At 40.8% G+C, this 19,350-nt stretch overlaps 1 protein-coding gene across 1 annotated transcript in view; it reads left to right on the forward strand.

The window, feature by feature from the left end:
* shroom4 (shroom family member 4) overlaps positions 1 to 19,350 on the forward strand; it is a 190,683-nt gene that overhangs the window by 164,795 nt on the left and 6,538 nt on the right. Inside the window, 4 exon segments of the mRNA XM_037675473.1 lie at positions 1,998 to 4,791; positions 13,227 to 13,288; positions 14,943 to 14,964; positions 16,688 to 17,388. Of these exon segments, the coding sequence (XP_037531401.1) occupies positions 1,998 to 4,791; positions 13,227 to 13,288; positions 14,943 to 14,964; positions 16,688 to 17,388 (3,579 nt within the window).

Raw genomic sequence — 19,350 nt, forward strand, 5'->3', positions numbered from 1 at the left:
CCACAGTGGATCCTAAGAAACTGGCTGCAGATGCCGTCCGATCCGTCCACCCAGACTCATCTTGCCTCTCGGTTCCCCCGGGCTGCAGGACCGCCCGAATGCCGGGCAGAACTCCTCCCAGAGCGATGGCCACTCCTCCCAGCAGTCTGCCGAGCTCCTCGTCGCTGCGGACAGCCAACTGTAGGTGCCGAGGGACGATCCTGTCCTTCCGCTGTCATGAGCCGTTTTTCCTGCTAGTTCCAGGATCTCGGTGGTCAGGCACTCGAGCACAGCTGGCAGGTAGATGGGAATGCATTCACGGAACATCCTTTTCAACTCATTTGAGATTTGGGGCTGTAGTTGAGATATAATTTGAGCTTTTGAGATGTTAGTCAGCTGCTGTTGGTTGTAGAAAACAGCCTTGTTGCCATGGTTACGCATCATAACAAATGTCCAAAACTAAAAAAAGTTTCAGTAAAAATCCTTCCAGCTGCACAGCATCCGATACCAGAGGAAACAATCATCCAAAAAATGTGATTTACATCCAGAAAAAGAGGAATTAAAGTTTCTAAAAGCAAAATCTCAGAATGAAAGTAACAGAGCTGCTCCAACATGCAGCCACCTTGAGCGGCGCAATTCTAGAACTGTTCATGTTCATGTTCATGGTCTGTTCAAATCAGGCCCGGCGTAACTGTGGGAGGGTCTGGAGATTTCCCAGTTGGTCGGTCTTATGTGTGGGCTTCAGGGCCAGCGCTCTCTGTGGGTTTTTTTGTTGTTGTTTTGTTTTGGTTTTTTTTAGATTTTTTATTAACAACATATAAACACAGAACACCGCCGCCGCTGCTCCTGGGCTGCCAGCTGCCTCTACTCAGGGCCACCGGTAGCTCTCGATTTGATTTTTTTTGCATCCCGTCAATCAGTCCAGTAGGCGTGTTAGCAAATGACCAATCGGCGACCTCAATTTGTCCCAAAGGTAAACGCCCTTGTCTGCGGAGCTGGGCAGCAGCCACTATGGGTGTATGCACAAGTATGAAGTTTCAACTGTCTGCAGACAGTGCACGCAGTGTCCACATGGCTCATGGAGTACACACTGTACACCCGAGTATGTAGGAGCCTTTAGAGTTACCAATCAGCCTAACATGCATGTTTTTGGTCTGTGGGAGGAAACCGGAGTACTCAGAGAAAACTCACACATGCATGGAGAGAACATGCAAACTTCACACAGAAAGGTCCCCGGCTGGGATTTGAACCAGGAACCTTCTTGCTGAGAGGCAACAGCTGTACCTAACTGGTAACTCTAAATTGTCTCTAGGTGTGTGAGAGTTCATCAACCTATTTAAAATATTTATTTTCAATTGAGAATTTTGAGGGCTGCATAGAGATTGTCTGACGGTCACTTTTGGCCCATATATTGCCCACGTCTGTTCTAAATAGTCAGCCAAACTAGATTAGTTGAGCCAAATTTTGTATACTTTTGGCTGTTTTCTAGTTGTCACTTTGTTGTTTTTCATTGTGCGGCTAGTTAAAACTGTTGTTCCCCAACTTTTTTACTTCTGATCCACAAAATACTATTTGAATTTTACAACATGAAACACTTACCTAACTTATAATAGCAATACAAACTTGGTTCCTAATCAGGTGTTTTAGTTGCATCTTTTGGAATAATTGTACGTTTGATGTAAAGGAAATGAAATAGGAAAAATCTAAAGAAGTGACTGCACAAGGTGGAAAGAAGATGAGCGGAATCAAGGGATTGCTTCAAGATTTTTGACTCGTGGCGGTAGGACTTAATGAGATGGAAATCCCGCTCTGGGATAAGAGGCTTCCTCCAAAGGGCTTTAAAAACACATGGAGCTGCTATAGATTCTCAAATCAACACTAATAGAAAACAGATTCCACAGCTGGGCAGTTGAAAATATGTATGTCCAAGGAAAATACACAGTGTATGGTTGATGTTTAAAAATAACTATATGGTAGTATTTAAAGCTTTAACTATCTTTATTTTATTTTATTTGCAGTGACTTGTCGATGCAGTGGGCTCAGTTGCCCAGACCATACTCCTCCACTGACCAAAGCAGCTCCCTGGGCTCTATGGAGAGCTTGGACACACCAACACCAACTACACAGCCATACTCTGGCTCCCACAGTTCACCTGTTGACCCCACCCTCTTCAACAACAAGCGAGACTCGGCCTACAGCTCCTTCTCAGCTAGCTCAAACACGTCTGACTATGCCACTGTGCCACTAAGGCCTGGTGAAGCCTGCTCTATGGACAACCTTCTAAAAAGTCTTGGGCCAGCATGTCAAAGCTACCATGGTGACCCTTCAACCTTGGAGAGGCCATCGGATGAGGCCCCAGATCTAATTGCACACAAGTCAAGATCGTTAACCAGGCCCAGACCAAGACCTGCAGAGGTTAAAGAGAGGCCTTCATCCTGCTGTTATGAGCAGGAGCGGAAAGGAGGAGATTTTGAGATGTTAAAAAATGGAGAATCTCGAATGGAGAGGAAGAGTAACCCCCCTCAGCCACCAACCAGGAAGGACAGTTTTCGGGCCACCCAGAGTCACACTGATGCTGCCAACAAACTTTGCACTTCTGCTCCTACTGAAGATCACAGTGTTTTTTATTATGAAGAAAACAAGTCTTGTCTAAATTCTGAATTTGTAATTCAGAATGGTTTTCCTGCACCAGAAGAGTGTGACCAACCTGAGAGTTTACAGATAGAGGCAGTAGATTCACATTTTATCCATAGTCAAATTGACGGAGTTCGACATATTAGATGCGATAGCAATGCAAGAAAAGAATACAAATCAGAGACCACCTCAGGTGATCTCTCTGACTCAGTGACAGCATCTGAAGAAAAAGAGCCCATCACTCTTTCCAGTCCAGCATTGTTGTTTTCTGAATCTTCCATGAACAATCAAGTTCACTCTAAACAATCCAATGCTGGGCTGCACCGGCACAGTGCCCCTGAGCATCTTCTCACTACTCAAATTCAGTTACTTCAGTTTAACAGTGACAACTCTTCTGTAGAGCCTTACAACCCCTCAAATCCTTCTGACCCCACACTGTCTCTTTGTAGCAACCAGTGGTCTAATTCATCATCAGTCCAGCCTACAACAAATGACCACGAAGCTTTTCAGAAGCAGCTTCCTTCAAATAAATGGAGTGGTAGCCAGTGTCCAACCCCAGGTTCAGTCTTCTTGGAAGTGGAAGATGGTGTTTCAAATGAAAGGCTGGAAGGAAACATAAATGGTAGGTCCCTTTCACCAGTTCAGTGTCATATGCCTTATGGTCGCTCCGTAAGTGTGCCTGGTGAACCCACAAGGTTGTCACCCCAGGAAAAACTGAGCTCTGGTCAGATAGCAGAGAGCGATTTTCAGCCCCTTTGTGCTGCTGCTAGTATGGATACTTTACTCCAGGAGCAAGCAGTTATAGAAAAGGGCAGGTGTGGGCCTAAAAAAGAGGACCTTGGGGAAAAAGAGGAATACACAAAAAAGTCTAACCCATCTAAAAACTATCGACGGAACCGTCGGCGAAATGAGCGATTTGCTACCAACCTCCGCAATGAGATTCAGAGGAAAAAGGCCCAGCTTCAACGTAGTCATGGTCCAGGAGGACTGCTCTGCAGCAGAGAAACCGTCCAAGAAGAGGAAGGTTCAGACCATTGTGAAGAGGAAACCATCTCAAACCTTTCTGTTCAGAACAAGTGTGCCTCACCAGCAGTCCTTCAAGATTCCCATATATCATCACAAGTCAGGACATCAAACACCTTAAGTGAGTCAAACTGTGATATCCTTCAAACCCAGTCCACAACCTACACTGAGAACAATTATCAATCCAGGTCTGTCCAGATTCTGGACCCAGGCATCCCTAGTTTTGGCGTTGGCGTCAGAGTTGTGGAGGAACCAGCACCTGCTGGGAAGGCTCGCCGCTGGCGTTGGACCCCAGAGCATAAACTACAGCCAGAACCAGATGGAGACCGACAATGTAGAGTCTCTGACGAAAGGGTGTTGGGGCTCACAGAGTCACGTCATGGAGTCTGCGCCTTCACCTCCTCATCCAACTCCCCTCACAGTCGCTCCTCTTCGTACACACGAAAGGAGGAGTCAGATATTCTTCCATTTGCAGAAAGAATGAAGTTTTTTGAAGAGACTTGCAAAGGCAAACCAAATGCTTCCAATGCATCACATTACAGGCAGAAAAACACTGAATGTCATCCCGAGCACCACACAGGAGAATTTGGTCAACATTCAACCCAGAGGAGATACTCCTACCAGGGTGGACTGCAACAAGAAAGTGTCCAACTTCCAAACACTGTGGAGGCCAGAAGGCAGTCTGTGAGCGCCATCAGGGAGAGACAGAAAGAGATGGAGAGGGAACGGTTCAGAGAAACGGAGGAGAGAGAAGAGAGGTTAAGAGAGATGGAAAGGCAACAGGAGATGGAAAGACAAGAGAGGGAGTTAGATATTGAGTGTGCAAGGCAGAGGGAGATGCAAGAACAGAGGGAGCGAGAGGAGAGGGTGAGACAGTGGGAGAGAGAAAGAGAGAAGAAAAGAGAAGAAGAATGTCAGCTTACCTCTTATAATGAGTGTTATGGTAATCCTGGCATCAAAGAAAGAGATAAAGACTTTGAACATAAGGAATATTTATACAACTGCCAACCCAAGCCTCCAATGTTCTCTCAGAGCCAAATACAAACACAGGTCCCGCAGTCAGGGTTTTATCCAGTCAGTCATCCTTTACATCCACTGGAGAACCGCCAACCTCTGCATCAAGGATACTCTGCATGGAGCTACACTCCCTCAGAGGTAAGAATGCTTCATGATTAATTCACTTCATGTTTCATCCAGGCTCAGCAGGAGGCTGCTGTCCTGGGATCTGAACCTTTTAGCCAAAATAACTAGGGGTGCACCGATTGCAGTTTTCTGGCTGATCACTGATCTCAAAATCCTGACCTGCCGATTCCGATTTTGGCCGATACCGATTTTGTTTTATAAGTGACACTGTCAGGTGTTATAAGGTCACAATGCACTTTCAATTTTCCAATCTTGTTTTATTGACAAACATACCCTTGAACAATATCCTAGAAACAATACACACATGTTTTAACTGGCCATGAAGTATTGCTCTGAAATATAAATGAAGTTTAGACAATTGTTAAAACTACAAAAAATCGGTAAAATCTGTTTCTCATGCAAGTATCGTCCGATTTCCGAAAATTAAGGAAATGGGGCCGATAAATCGGGGCTAATAAATCAGCTGGCCGATAAATTGGCCGGCCGATTTATCAGTGCACCCCTAAAAATAACCTCAGTGCTTATCACTAAATACTCACCTTTAGGTAATCATCTTTAAATACTTTTTAGTTTATGTTGTGCTTCCAGTACTGCTTGTTGCAGTACTGAGTCCAGGTGGATAAACTTTCCATGGCACTGTATTTGGACTGTGCTCGTGGAATGTACCAAAGTGACCACTAAAGACTGAAAACTCAGCTCTGTTTCAACAACCAGCACCTAAAGCTATCAAGTGGCCACACTCAGATGCTGGAGCTAGAAGTTGCTGCTCTGTCCAAGCGCTTCGTGGTTAAGCGGTTGATTAAAAGTTGAACCTCATGTCCTGCATGTGGTCAAAGTCTGAAATTCTCATCAAAAATGAAGTGGATCATTGAAATATTTCATGGCACTGAGTTGAGTTGGGCAACAGTGGTGCTCCACTTGTGTTAGCGCTAATAGCAACGTTGGCTTACTGCTTCACCGCAAATTGATTCTAGGCTCTGCTGGGGGGAAGGGAGGGGGGTGTCAGCTCTCTTATGTTTACATTTTTTTAACATCAGCCTTTTAGTATTATCATTTGACATCGAAGTAATTCAATCTGACGTTTGTCTTGGACTTACATTGATCTAGAGGTCAGCAAATAGTTGGTCCAAGTCGGCACAGTTTTGTTGGTTTTGTGTGACATTGCCATACCAAAGCCTCGGGGGAGTCTTGACCCCTGCACCTTGACATGTCGGGATTCCTCTTCTTTTTTTTTTTTAATCAAAGCTGGCTCTGATGCCACTGTGATAACCCCACGTGTTGAAATCTGCTGCTGACAGGGTCCAGTCTTTTAATGGGAACAGATGTGCTGACTGTGTTTGTACATGTGAGCACACCTCCGTCAGGAATCTATTAACTCGTGTTCGTTAACACTAAGACATTTTAAATGAAACAGGGATTCATGCTTATTAAAGTCTAGGCTTTCTTCTTGTGTGTGGTATTTCGGAGCGTGTTTATTTTGGACATCGAAAACAAAATATGAAAATGTAGTAATTTTAGTGTCTGCTGTAATTCTTCATATTTAGACACCCACAGCCTAGCTGTGTTTTTAAGTGATTCAGTTGAAATTAAAGTATTATTTTTACATCTTACATCATGACACTACCAATAAAAGTACTGGTTCTCCTTGTTTGCTCTTTTTAAATTAATGAACAAACAATTCAAAAATAACGTTTGGAAATAAAGCCCATTCACAGCAGATTTCACAATATGTTTCGTCTCTTTCTCTCGTTTTTTTTTTTTTTGTAGGTTGCACATGTATGAAAAATTTGGTATTTTGGTTAAAAAAAAAAGTTTTTAAAATGCTAGCTTATTTAAATGACATACAACTTTCAACAACAAAAGGTGTTTTCTTGATTGTAATAGGAACAATATACAAACCGGATTCCAAAAAGTTGGGACACTAAACAAATTGTGAATAAAAACTGAATGCAATGATGTGGAGATGGCAAATGTCAATATTTTATTCGTAATATAACATAGATGACAGATCAAAAGTTTAATCTGAGTAAATGTAAAATTTAAAGGAAAAATATGTTGATTCAAAATTTCACAGTGTCAACAAATCCCAAAAAAGTTGGGACAAGTAGCAATAAGTGGCTGGAAAAAGGAAATTGAGCATATAACGAACAGCTGGAAGACCAATTAACACTAATTAGGTCAATTGACAACATGATTGGGTATAAAAAGATCTTCTCAGAGTGTCAGTGTCTCTCAGAAGCCAAGATGGTAAGAGGATCACCAATTCCACCATTGTTGCGCAGAAAGATAGTGCAGCAATACTAGAATGGTGTTACCCAGAGTAAAATAGCAAAGACTTTTAAGTTATCATCATCAACCGTGCATAACATCATCAAAAGATTCAGAGAATCTGGAACAATCGCTGTGCGTAAGGGTCAAGGCCGTAAAACTCTACTGGATGCTCGTGATCTCCAGGCCCTTAAACATCACTGCACCTCAAACAGGAATGCCACTGTCAAGGAAATAACAGAATGGGCTCAGGAATACTTCCAGAAAGCATTGTCAGTGAACACAATCCACCGTGCCATCTGCCGTTGCCAGCTGAAACTCTACAGTGCAAAGAGGAAGCCATTTCTAAGCAAGCTCCACAAGCTCAGACATTTGCACTGGGCCAGGGGTCATTTAAAATGGAGTGTGGCAAAATAGAAGACTGTTCTGTGGTCAGATGAGTCACGATTTGAAGTTCTTTTTGGAACACTGGGACGCCATGTCATCCGGACCAGAGAGGACAAGGATAGCCCAAGTTGTTATCAACGCTCCGTTCAGAAGCCTGCATCACTGATGGTATGGGGTTGCATGAGCGCTTGTGGCATGGGCAGCTTGCATGTCTGGAAAGGCACCATTAATGCAGAGAACTATGTTCAGGTTCTAGAACAACATATGCTCCCATCTAGACGTCATCTCTTTCAGGGAAGATCCTGCATTTTTCAACACGATAATGCCAGACCACATTCTGCAGCAATCACAACATCATGGCTACGTAGAAGAAGGATCCGGGTACTGAAATGGCCAGCCTGCAGTCCAGATCTTTCACCTATAGAGAACATTTGGCGCATCATAAAGAGGAAGGTGCGACAAAGAAGGCCCAAGACGATTGAACAGTTAGAGGCCTGTATTAGACATGAATGGGAGAGCATTCCTATTTCTAAACTTGAGAAACTGGTCTCCTCTGTCCCCAGACGTCTGTTGAGTGTTGGAAGAAGAAGGGGGGATGCCACACAGTGGTAAAAATGGACTTGTCCCAACTTTTTGGGGATTTGTTGATGCCATGAAATTTGGAAACAACAGATTTTTCCCTTAACATGATACATTCTCTCAGTTTAAACTTTTGATCTGTGATTTGTGTTCTATTCTGAATAAAATATTAGATGTTGGCACCTCCACATCATTGCATTCAGTTTTTATTCACAATTTGTTTAGTGTCCCAACTTTTTTGGAATCCGGTTTGTATTTGAAAAGTATATTTATGTTCCCTACCCAACATATATTCAGCTAATACCCGCAGTCTAGAAATTTTTTGGCAAAGTTCTGGCCACCATTTTTTGTTGTAATTTTAGTTCTTAGACTGATATTTTAGCCCTTTTGAAGTGGAGTTCTGTGAAAATGATTTTAAGAAATAATATCTTACAGATACAGTAATTTGCTTCCATATGAAAACAACTAATCCCAAACATTTCTTAGTGGATCATGCAAACAATATTTTATAACCTATTCCACCGCTGTCATTTTCACCATACAAAAGATCCATTACTACACTGAAATTGTCCTAACAGCAACAAACAACTTATTTCTGTTAAAAGTAATATAAACGAGAGAAATTGCATTTCCTGCAAAAATGCAGTGTGAATGCTTATTGCTGAAGAATTTGCTGAAAAAACAGCTAAAATTAGCTAAAACATGCTGAAATGTAGCTGAAAGGAAAGCACAAGCCTACGTTAGCAGAAGAAAGCAAAGAACATATATTTGCTGAATTAGGTTTAAATAAGCAGAAATGAACCCCAAAATTTGGAAATTAGCTAAAAAATAAAAAAAGCTGAAATGAGCTAAAATTAGATAAAAAGTAGCTGAAAAGGCAGAAAGAAGATAAAACTATCAGAAGGGAGTGGAAGGAAATGAAATGAGCTAAAAAATAAAAAAAATGTGGAATTAGCTGAAAAAGCTAAAATTAGCACATAACAGCTAAATAGCAGAAAAAGCTGAAACTAGCAGAAATAAGCTGAAAGGAGCATAGCAAGCTGAAATTAGTAGAAATAAGTTAATTAGGCTGAAAGTCGCAGAAATTACCACAAAAAATTGAATGTATCTGCAAACAGCCAAAATTAGCTAAGAAATGCAAAAGAGTTAGCTGAAAAGGTAGAACAAGTGTAAATTAGCAGAAGGAAGTGGAGAGCACAATTTTGCCCAATTGGGCTGAAAGAAGCAGAAATGAGCACAAAAAAAGTGGAAATTATCTGAAAAAGCAGACACAAAATAAAAATCAGCTGAAAAGTAGCTAAAAAGAAAAATAAGCTTAAATTACTAGAATGAAGTGGAGAGAGCACAGTTTTGCTGAATTAGGCTGAAAATAGTTGAAATGAGTGCAAAAAACGGGGAATAATTGAAAAAGCTTAAATTAATATAAAAATAGCTAAATAGTAGCTGAAATATCAGAAAATGCTGAAACTTGCAGAAATAAGCCGAAAGGAGTATAACAAGCTGAAGTTAGCAGAAAGAAGCTGACAGCAGCACAAAATAGCTGGAAAAAAATCCCTAGCTGAAAGTAGCTGAAAAAAGTTTAAATTTGCACAAAGAAGCTGAAAGAAGCAGAACAAAATGTGAAAGGAGCAATAAAAGGTTGTAAACGGATCTCAAGATTTGAAGGATGGAAAATGAGCTCAATTCATTTTCTATGAGAAAAAAATGACAGAAAAGCCTAAATAGTTCAAAAAGCTCAAATTGCAACAATACCAAAAGTCATAGCAGGATTGTCCTGAAAGAGCTGAACGTTTTGAATTGTTGAAATAGCTCAAAAATTGTGTAACCAGAAAAATGCTGAAAAATATACGAAAGAAAAATGGATCACAATAGTGTGAATACTTCATAAACATTTACACAATTAAAAACAATTGTTCTAATTCTACCATTAGAGTTTGTGTAACCGCTATAAGACATTTTTTTTTAAGATTGGAGTTTTTTTTACTAACTTTGCAATCCACTTTGGTCTTGACTGTTCAGACTAGCTGTGAGCTCTTCCGTCCTGTTGGATGTAAATTTTATTTCTCCAATCTGAGGTCACTCAAAGATCTGTCTACAACAAGTAAAAGTCTAATATGCACAACTTTTTCACAAAATCCCACTTCCAAATGGCCAGACTATCCCTTTAATGTTGCACTGATGGCCCAAAATATTTGATAAAGATTCTATTATATATATATATATATATATATATATATATATATATATATATATATAAAGTGCTGGCAGTGGATTAAAAAATCTGCAACTTCCATCCAAGCATTTGAGACATGAAACACACTTTATCCAGATCGTCCTGTTTTATGGAGGGTGTGCAAGTGGCGGCCAAATAGGAAAACTTTGATCCAGTCACGCCAACATACCCCCCCCCCCCCCCCCGGCATGGTGTGATTCTCATCACACAGATCACATCTTTTCTGGACGTGTGGACCGTGCTGGTGTGGTTAAACAGCCCCTGCCAGCTTTTATTTTGAAAGCACCATGGAAGTTTAATGAGTTCATTCTCACATTAGTCTAAGGTATTTTGCAGCTGTATTTTTTTTTTTTTTGGGGGGGGGGGGGCAAATAATAGAAGAGCTATGTCTAATAATTATTTTAATCATCTTTCTTGACCTTTTCATTCAATAAGTAAACCATAAAATAGTAAAGAAAACTAAAAGTTAATGCATCACACGTCAACACTGTTTGCACTTTCTGAGTTTGTGTGCCCTGTCGCAGAGCGGAGAGGGGATTGGAAATACCCTCTGTCCATCTGTTTGTGCACGTTGTGAGCACGATAACTTGAAAAATAAGCACGGTACCAACTTCCTTTTTGGTGTGCGGCTGCATCTAGGCGTAATAAAGTTTCCTTTTTAAAATTGTCTTGCCACATGAATATCCAGTCGAGAAAAACACTTGTTTCAAGATTTACAAACATTTGTTTTTGTCGTATTGCTTGCCTTATATAAAAATAACTCTTTAATTTTCTGTCTGCAGAGTAAACTAAAGTGTAAAACAGAGAAGTCGACGTTTGACTGGATTTATTTCTCATGATCATTACATAGTAATGTGCAAAAGTCTTGAGCCACCTCATTTTTCTGTCGGCTTCTACTGTTTTAGTGGAAAGCCTGACTGTTTGGTGTGCTGTGGATTCCTAAAAAAATGAGAAAAGTGGATAAATACAGGACAAAAGTAGACTTAACAAATTTTCCAGCTGATAAATGGTAATGCGAAAGTTGTGTTTTTTAAGAAACGGGGGGGGGGGGGACATTGAAGACCTGAGAGAGGAGTTCAACGACACATCGTCATTCACTTGACCAAGTTTTCAGCTAGTTGCTCTTTGGGAATAACACGTTTTCTTTTGTTGTTAGACTCTTTGCTGGTACCAAACATCCTATTTAAATTTCTTTATGTGTCGACACAACACACAGGTTCATCCTTAAGTTTAGGAGCCTTCCGTATTGATCCATGGGCCAAAGTAAAATGATTGTAAAACAACAAAACATCTCTTAAAAATGGACAAGAGTCTAAGAGAACATGAGTAGGTCCACTTTAATAAATCTTCTAAAAGACTTTCAGAAAGTCTGAAAAATTGTTATTTAAGACTATTTAAAATTACATAACATACCTAAAGCTAAATATAAACGGTAAATGGACTGTACCTTTATGGCTTCTTTCTATCTAATCAAGATACTCAAAGCTCTTTACAACACAATCTGTGCCCTCATTTACCTCCACACACACATTCATACAGCTCTCTACTACATCTCTACAAAGATAATCTGAATCTGTACAAACACTAATCAGTGCTTTTAATAACATTCATACACTGATGGGACACACATCGGTGGCAATTAGGGGGTTTAGTTTCTTGCCCAGGGACACTTCAGCATGTGACTGCTGGTGGAATCGAACCCCCAACTCTCCCATTGGAGGACGACTGCTCTAACCACTCAACCACAGCTGCTCCTAAATATAAAGAAACAAAAAGTGGCTCAACTTTTGTACGTAATACCAAATGTTCCAATTTGATACCCAGCTTGTTTAAAAAAATAGACAATTCATTCAATTCAATTTATTTATTTAGCACCAAGTCACAACAGAAGTCGTCTCAGGGCACTGAACAGAAACATTCATATATAAAAATAATAACATTATTTATCTAAGGAGCAGACTGCTCCATCACAGAACTCTCATCTTGAGCAACGCATGAAGGCAACAGTGGAAAGGAAAAACTTCCTGAAGAAACCTTTTGCAGAACCAGACTCAGGACAAGCTGCCATCTGCTTCGACCAGCTGGGTTTGAGAGGAACAGGAAGGAGGAACAGATACACAATGGCAGGTCAAGAATCACTTTAAGATTGAGATAGTATCAAATGAACTTTTCAATTTTAGCAAATCATTTAACGAAATTAGATTAATTTGTCCTCTAGTAGTCTAAGCATCATAACAAGCCCACCCTAACTATAGGATTTATCAAAAATAAAAGTCTTAATCCCAGTCTTAAAACTGGACAATGTGTCAGCCTCACGGACAGAAACTGGAAGTTGGTTCCATAAGAGAGGAGCCTGATAACTGAAAGATCTTCCTCCCATTCTGCTCTTGGAAACTCTAGGGACCACAAGTAAACCTGCAGCCTTAGAGCAAAGTACTCTGTTAGGAAAATCTGGAACAAAAAAAAATCTCGGCTTTAAGATGGAACTAGGTTGTTGAGGTCTTTGTAGGTTAGAAGTAAAATTTTGAATTCAATTCTGGATTTGACATTCATAACCTTCCAAAATTTATCTGATAAACTAATCTAAACTTGATCCATTAGGACAAGTCAAACTGCTGAAGACAATGACCTAAAAGACCTGAAAGTACTAGAGAAAATGCACACGCACTGCTAACTTAGTCTGTCAGGGCAAAACTTAGAAATAAAAAAAGCACCAAACAGAAAACTCTCTTTAAAAAACACAATAAACTCTAAAGATTAAATAAGACACAATTGTTTCTTCATCTGAGCTGTGGCTCACCAAAGCTCCTCATATTAGCATCCAACACCAAACGTTCTTAATGTAGCTGAAAGAACATTACAGGGTGGAGCAGCGGCCATTTCCCTTCAGCAGGAACGTGTGCTGAGCTGCACTTCGCAGCTGACTGAAGCCTTCCCTCATTCCTTTACACTTATTAACCCATCTCAAATCTCTTCACAGGCGTGTCACGCCCGGCAACAGGAAACCACCAAGCTGAACAGGAAGTACAGTTTGACAGAAAGGTAAACTGCCTCCTTTGGCAATAACTTTTATTTATATCTTATCAGGGGCTTTTATAACGGAGCAGACCCACTCGTACTTTCTCCACTTCAGTGAGAGTCTCCTGAGGCTTTAGGTGGGGTTGGCTCATTGTGCACCGGAGGAAACCCCACTCAGTCACGCCTGGCTGTGATCTGACTCTAATGAGCTCCAGTTGAGTGGAGCAATCATCCGTGTTCAAAATGTGACCATAATGACGTGTAGTTGGACCTGTGTGGGCATGTTGGAGGACATGCATGACTTGTGAAGGGGTCTCTGCGCGTATTTGACCTGAGGAACACAATTTGATGAACATGGAAGGCAAAAAGGAAACATTTACTGTAATCCAACTACATTAAACCTCCAAAAGTCCCAGTAAAAATGTGCATTTACCTTAACTTTTAACCTGTTCAGTTGTTTTTTTAGATGAATGTTTAGCTCTAAAGTTCAGATGTTTTGAAAAGGGGTTTTACAGAAAAGTTAGTATCAATTAGAAAACTGATATTTCCTGTGAAAATGCAGAGTGCATGCTGAATGAGTGTGGCTGAACGTTGCTGAAGAAGCTGAAACCAGATTGGTTTGAAGGCCAAACTGTTAATGCACGTTGAATTTGAACAGCTGACATTTGCAAAAAGCACCAAAATAAAAGCAGAAAGTAGTAGCTCAAAAAGCTCAAATTAGCAAAAAATAAAAAAATAATTTAAAAAAGCTGTAAAAGCTGAAATGAGCAAAAAAGGCTGGGATTTGGAAAGAAATTGCTGAAAAGGCCAAAAAAAAGGGCGGAAATTAGAAGAAAGAAGCTGAAAGCAGCATGAAAAGTTAAATTATTAGAAAGAATCACAAAAGGCAGAAATTTGCTGAATAAATGGCAGGAAAACAAAGACTAAATTAGAAACATACCTAAAAAGTAGCAGAAAAAGCAAACAAAAGCCAAGCTTAGCAGGAAGAAGCTGAAATTAGCAAAAAGAAAGCTGAAAGGAGCAGAGAAATGGCAAAAAATAAATAAATCACTGAACTAAAAAGAAGTTAAAAGGAGCTGAAGGTCGCTGAAATGAGCACTAAGAAGCTGAAAAAAGCTGAACCAGTACAAAAAGTGAAAGGATCAGTAAAAAGTTTTAAACAGCACTAAGAGTCCATTCATTTTCATAGAGAAATGCGGCAGAAAAAGCTAAATATTTCTGAAAGTAAAAGTTGTACAAATACCAAGTCACAGCAGGAATATCCTGAACGAGCTGACTGTTTGAATATATGATTTGTTGAAATGGCATAAAAGTTGCAGAGTGAGTCGTACAGTAGTCCCCTTGCTACTTCGCAGTTCGTTTATCGCAGATTCACTCTGTCGTGGTTTTTCAAAATAAGATTGGACGTGGAACACAACTGGCTGATTGATGGATGAACTGCACGATCAACATGAAATTTTTATTTAAAATAAATTATTTAAAAGTTTTTAGCACCAGCTGCACATTTACGCAGCCCAGAGCTGCAGAAAAAGCTTCCTCTTGCAGCTTTGTGCAGCCCACACTGCTGCAGGATAAACTTCCTGCTGCTGTTAAACAGCTCATCAGCTGTTGAGTGTGCAGAGTGGAGAAGTGGGCGTGGCCAAGAACGCTTGCAGGAGGCAAAGAGCAGAGGAGGCAGGGAGCTGAAATCATGACATTCTGTGGCCTTTCTGGGTGGAGTTTGCATGTTCTCTCCGTGCTTGCGTGGATTTTCTCCTGGTACTCTGGTTTCCTCCCACAGACCAAAAACATGCATGTTAGGCTGATTGGTAACTCTAAATTGTCCCTAGGTGAGTGAGAGAGTGAATGGTTGTTTGTCTCGTTTGTCTCTGTGTGGCCCTGTGATGGACTTGCAATCTGTCCAGGGTGTACCCCGCCCCTCGCACAGTGATTGCTGAACATGGGCACCGGCGACCCCCATGACCCAAAATGGAAGAAGCGGATAAAAGATAATGGACGGATGGATGGAATATACTGTAGATCTATAAAAATAATAAAATAAACTACTACTTACTACTTGTACTACTAATCCTACTTGGTGGTTTTTCACTTATCGCGGGTCTTCAGGGTACGGATCCCCCGCGATAAACGAGGGACTACTTACGGTATGCCAAAAAATATACATAAGAAAAATGGATCTCAATAATGTGAAAGCTTTATAAGCATTCACACATTTAATATCTTAACTGGTGTAGATGGCTCTTTAAACTACCTCAGTTTGGAGAAATACAGTAGTGATTATTTCTGGATAAATTGACAGGCTAACAGCTTTTCTCAGCAGAACCAAACCGAAGAGGGTTGCTGCCATCTTCAAACAGCTCCAACCTCAGAAAGACTTTAGCAGTTCGTGTTTGTTGGCATTGAAATTCATCAGATTGGAGGAGTTTTAAATTGGCAGCAATCCACTTTGGCCTGGACCTGCAACTTGTTACAGTTTGAAGTACGTGTTGAGAAGTACTCTCAACTACTACCACATCAAATGTCAGCTAACTGTCTGTAAAACTGGGCAGCGTTTGCTAATGTCAGTTAGCTGCGGTGGCGATCTTGAATGGCCACCACATCCATTGATTACTTTTAAGAGTTTCATTGTCCATAGTCATTTTGTGTTGGGCAATATTGATTAGTTAAGGCAGCCATCTTGAATATGGTGCACTCCAGGGATTACTTACTGAACATTTTATTAAAATCCATCCACTGGTTTGAGTCAGGCTTAATTGTCCCCCATCGTGAAGCGAAGTGAGGAATTGAAAATACCTTCTGTCTGTTTGGCTGGCTGAGCTGCCATCTTGTGAGCTAGAAAACTTGAAAAACCAAATGTGGTACTAACTACCATTTTAGTGTGTTGCTGCATTTAAGCATAAAAAATGCCCCTGTTGAATAATTGGGTTGCCGCATTAAAATACAAGATGGCTGCCACCATATATGTTTATGTAAACCGACCACCCCCATCATTTGAGGAAACTGTACATTCTATTTTTATATTGCCTAAAAGAATAGTTTCCTCAAATGATTGGGGTGGCCGAAGATTAATCTGTGGTGGCCAAGGCCACCATTGGCCACCCCCTAGCTCCACTATTACGCCTCAACTGCACCCTCTGCTCACCTGGATCCATCACTCTGTTCTGCCTCGGGACATCAACATATATCTTGTTATTCCTGCAAATTCTGGGAAATTGTAGCTAAATGTAAAATATTTTAACAGTTATGACTGGTTTAAGATTATAAACCTTTTTTTTTTTACCTGGAGGTCTTTAAATATGTTTAAAAGGCTCACTGAATGTTGTCTGTGGAATAATGAAGTGTTTTGTTGTTATTTATTTATTTCATGTTAGAGACTACCCAAGTTGCAGGCGGGAGTCCAGGCCCCCTCAGAGCTTCGGTCAGCAGCAGCATCACCTCCATCAGGCTCAGTGGGACTCCAGACGGACTGACAGCAGCAGTGGCGATCGAAACGGTTACGCCTTTGCTCCTCCGCCGGCTCCTCTCTTTCTTCGAGGACGAGCCATGTCTGAAAACGACCTCCGCTTTGAAAGCAGCCACCGCTGGTCTCCGTCTCTGTTCTCTGCAACCAGCCAGATGCTGAGCGAGGTGGAGGAGGCAGGAGACTCAACGAGTCCTGCCAGGCAAAGCAGGAAGAAAGCTCCACCCAGGCCGCCGCCCCCCAAGTGGGAGCAATTCCACCGCCGACGTGCATCTCACCACGCCCTGCTTTCTTCCTCTTCCTCTTCTGCTGTCGCTCCTCTCTACATCCCAGACTCCTTCAACATCTCAGAGGGGCAGTATTCAGCTCGTTCCTCCTCCTACGTCCCTCCACCGGAGACAACTCGACAGAGGTCCTACAGTTTGCCCCCAGAGAGGCAGGAAGTCACAGAGATCTGCCCTCGGTGCAGCTGCAGCCAAACTCAAACCCAGGAGCGCATGTATGAACATGCCCCATCCAATCAGAATCCAGCTCAGTTTCAGCAGCACCCTTTCACCGTGGCTCCGCCCAGTCCCATGTTCTCCACGAAGATGTTCAGACCTGTGGCTCCGCCCCATCCAGAGAAACTGGACCCTCCACCTCAAGCTGAAACCACCACAAGCAGGTGAGCTGAAGAGTCTCACATTTACATCAGACCAACTAAACGTTTTGATATAAAAATAAAAAAAACGGCAGCTTTTTTTTAATCTTTTAATTTCAAATTCATTTAAATATTTGGTGAACGGAATTATGTCCAAGCATTTATCAAGGAGTACCAGAAAAATGATCCTTTTTGACTAAAGTTGTTCAAATAACAAGAGTCTCTAAAGGCTTTTTGGAAAAAATAAATGAAAATTCTTTGTGACTAAATTGAGACTGACTTACAGATCAGTTGCAGAAATGCTGCATGAATGTTGCAATGTATTTACATTTACATACCAGCGATGAGTAATGACATTATTATTGACGTCTACCATATTTTCTAAACTTTAAGTCACAATTTTTTTTTCATAGTTTTGCCAGTCCTGCGACCTGTACTCCGAAGCGACTTATAGTCTGGAAAATACGGTAGTTAAAACAAGAAAATTTGAATTATTGCAACAGCCACAACCGCTAAGTTGTTTTCTGACAGTGCTTTTCCATTCAGTGTCCTTTTTTGGACTCAACACCTACTGCCCACCTACAAAAAAAAAACTACACTGAGTGCCCCAGCGTCTGTTCCATTCAATTTTATTTTGAAAGGATTACAAAGTGGACGTTATGCTCACGGGTGAGCTCAGCATTACTGTTAGAATATGTGCTATTAGATCAGTGAAAGTGAAGGATGAGTTGTCTGAAATTTGAAAATAAAATTTAAAAAAATTGTGAAAAATAAAAACTACCGTATTTTCTGCCGTACACATCACACCACCCTATAAGTCGCATCAGTCCAAATATGTCTAATAAAGTGGGGGAAAAAAATCCATAAATACGTTGCTTCGCCGTATATGCCGCATCTATTATGCGTAACCTCTGACGCGTTGCGTTTGTTACATGTCACCGCTGACAACCCGGAAATGTGGGCCGGTGTTGTGCCAAAAATCTATGGGCTGCCAAATGGCGACCGCAGGAGCGTGCATGGGAGGACTTAAGAATTTAACAAGATTAACACTTAAAAACAATTATTTGTTTGCCCAAAATTATAGTAAATGTGTGTCTCAGTCTAACTTTTCCTTAATAAATGCACTTTGACGGTCAAATCAGCTGCATTTTCAAAAACCGATTTGCGGAAACATGAATGCACAGAGGGCGACTGTCACTTTTTTCAAAAAGTAACAAGATAACCACTTAAAAACAATTATTTATTTTTTTTGCTCCACTTTATAGTAAAGGTGTGTCTCAGTTGAAAAATGCACTTTGATGGTCAAATCAACTTCATTTTTCTGGGGCGGCGCAGCGAAATGAAGTTGATTCAGTTGCTCCAGGCAGATGACGGTGGCCGTGTATGGCAAGCTAATTGTGTCATTAATAGCCGCTTTTACCCATTACATGATACAACGGCATGCCATACTACTCAAGCGCCATCTAGCGGCTGAAAATATTAGTGTGCAATATTTTCATTCAGCGTGAATGAAAACGGTCATGTCTCAGCCAAAAATTGGTTTATAAATATGGGAAAAAATCCATAAATAAGTCGCTTCAGCGTATAATTTGTAGGGCATGCAAATTATGCAAAAAACTGACTTATAGGCCAAAAAATATGGTATCTTAAAACCAAAGAGTTTATTTAGCTGTGGATCAAAGTAATTGATATGATTGGCTGGTGCAGGCAGAGATAGAGGTTTTCTTTGGGAAAATAGAATTACCAGTAGTTAAAACATTTTACTTAAAGTGACAGTTCAGATCCTTTGAAGCCTGTGAATCAACAAATTATGCATTTATCTTTCTGTAGGAAAGGTTATAAACAAGCATTATCTTACCTGTTGTAGATCGTTTTTTGACTGATCTTGGGATTGTTCTTAACAAAACGTTTGAGTTAGCTGTTAGTTCAAAATTAAACTTTATTTCTGCAACTGTGGTGGTTTAAAGAAACCATCTGCAACAGGTA

This window comes from Nematolebias whitei, chromosome 1 (genome assembly GCF_014905685.2).
Source record: "Nematolebias whitei isolate Nwh7 chromosome 1, NemWhi1, whole genome shotgun sequence".
NCBI lineage: Eukaryota > Metazoa > Chordata > Actinopteri > Cyprinodontiformes > Rivulidae > Nematolebias > Nematolebias whitei.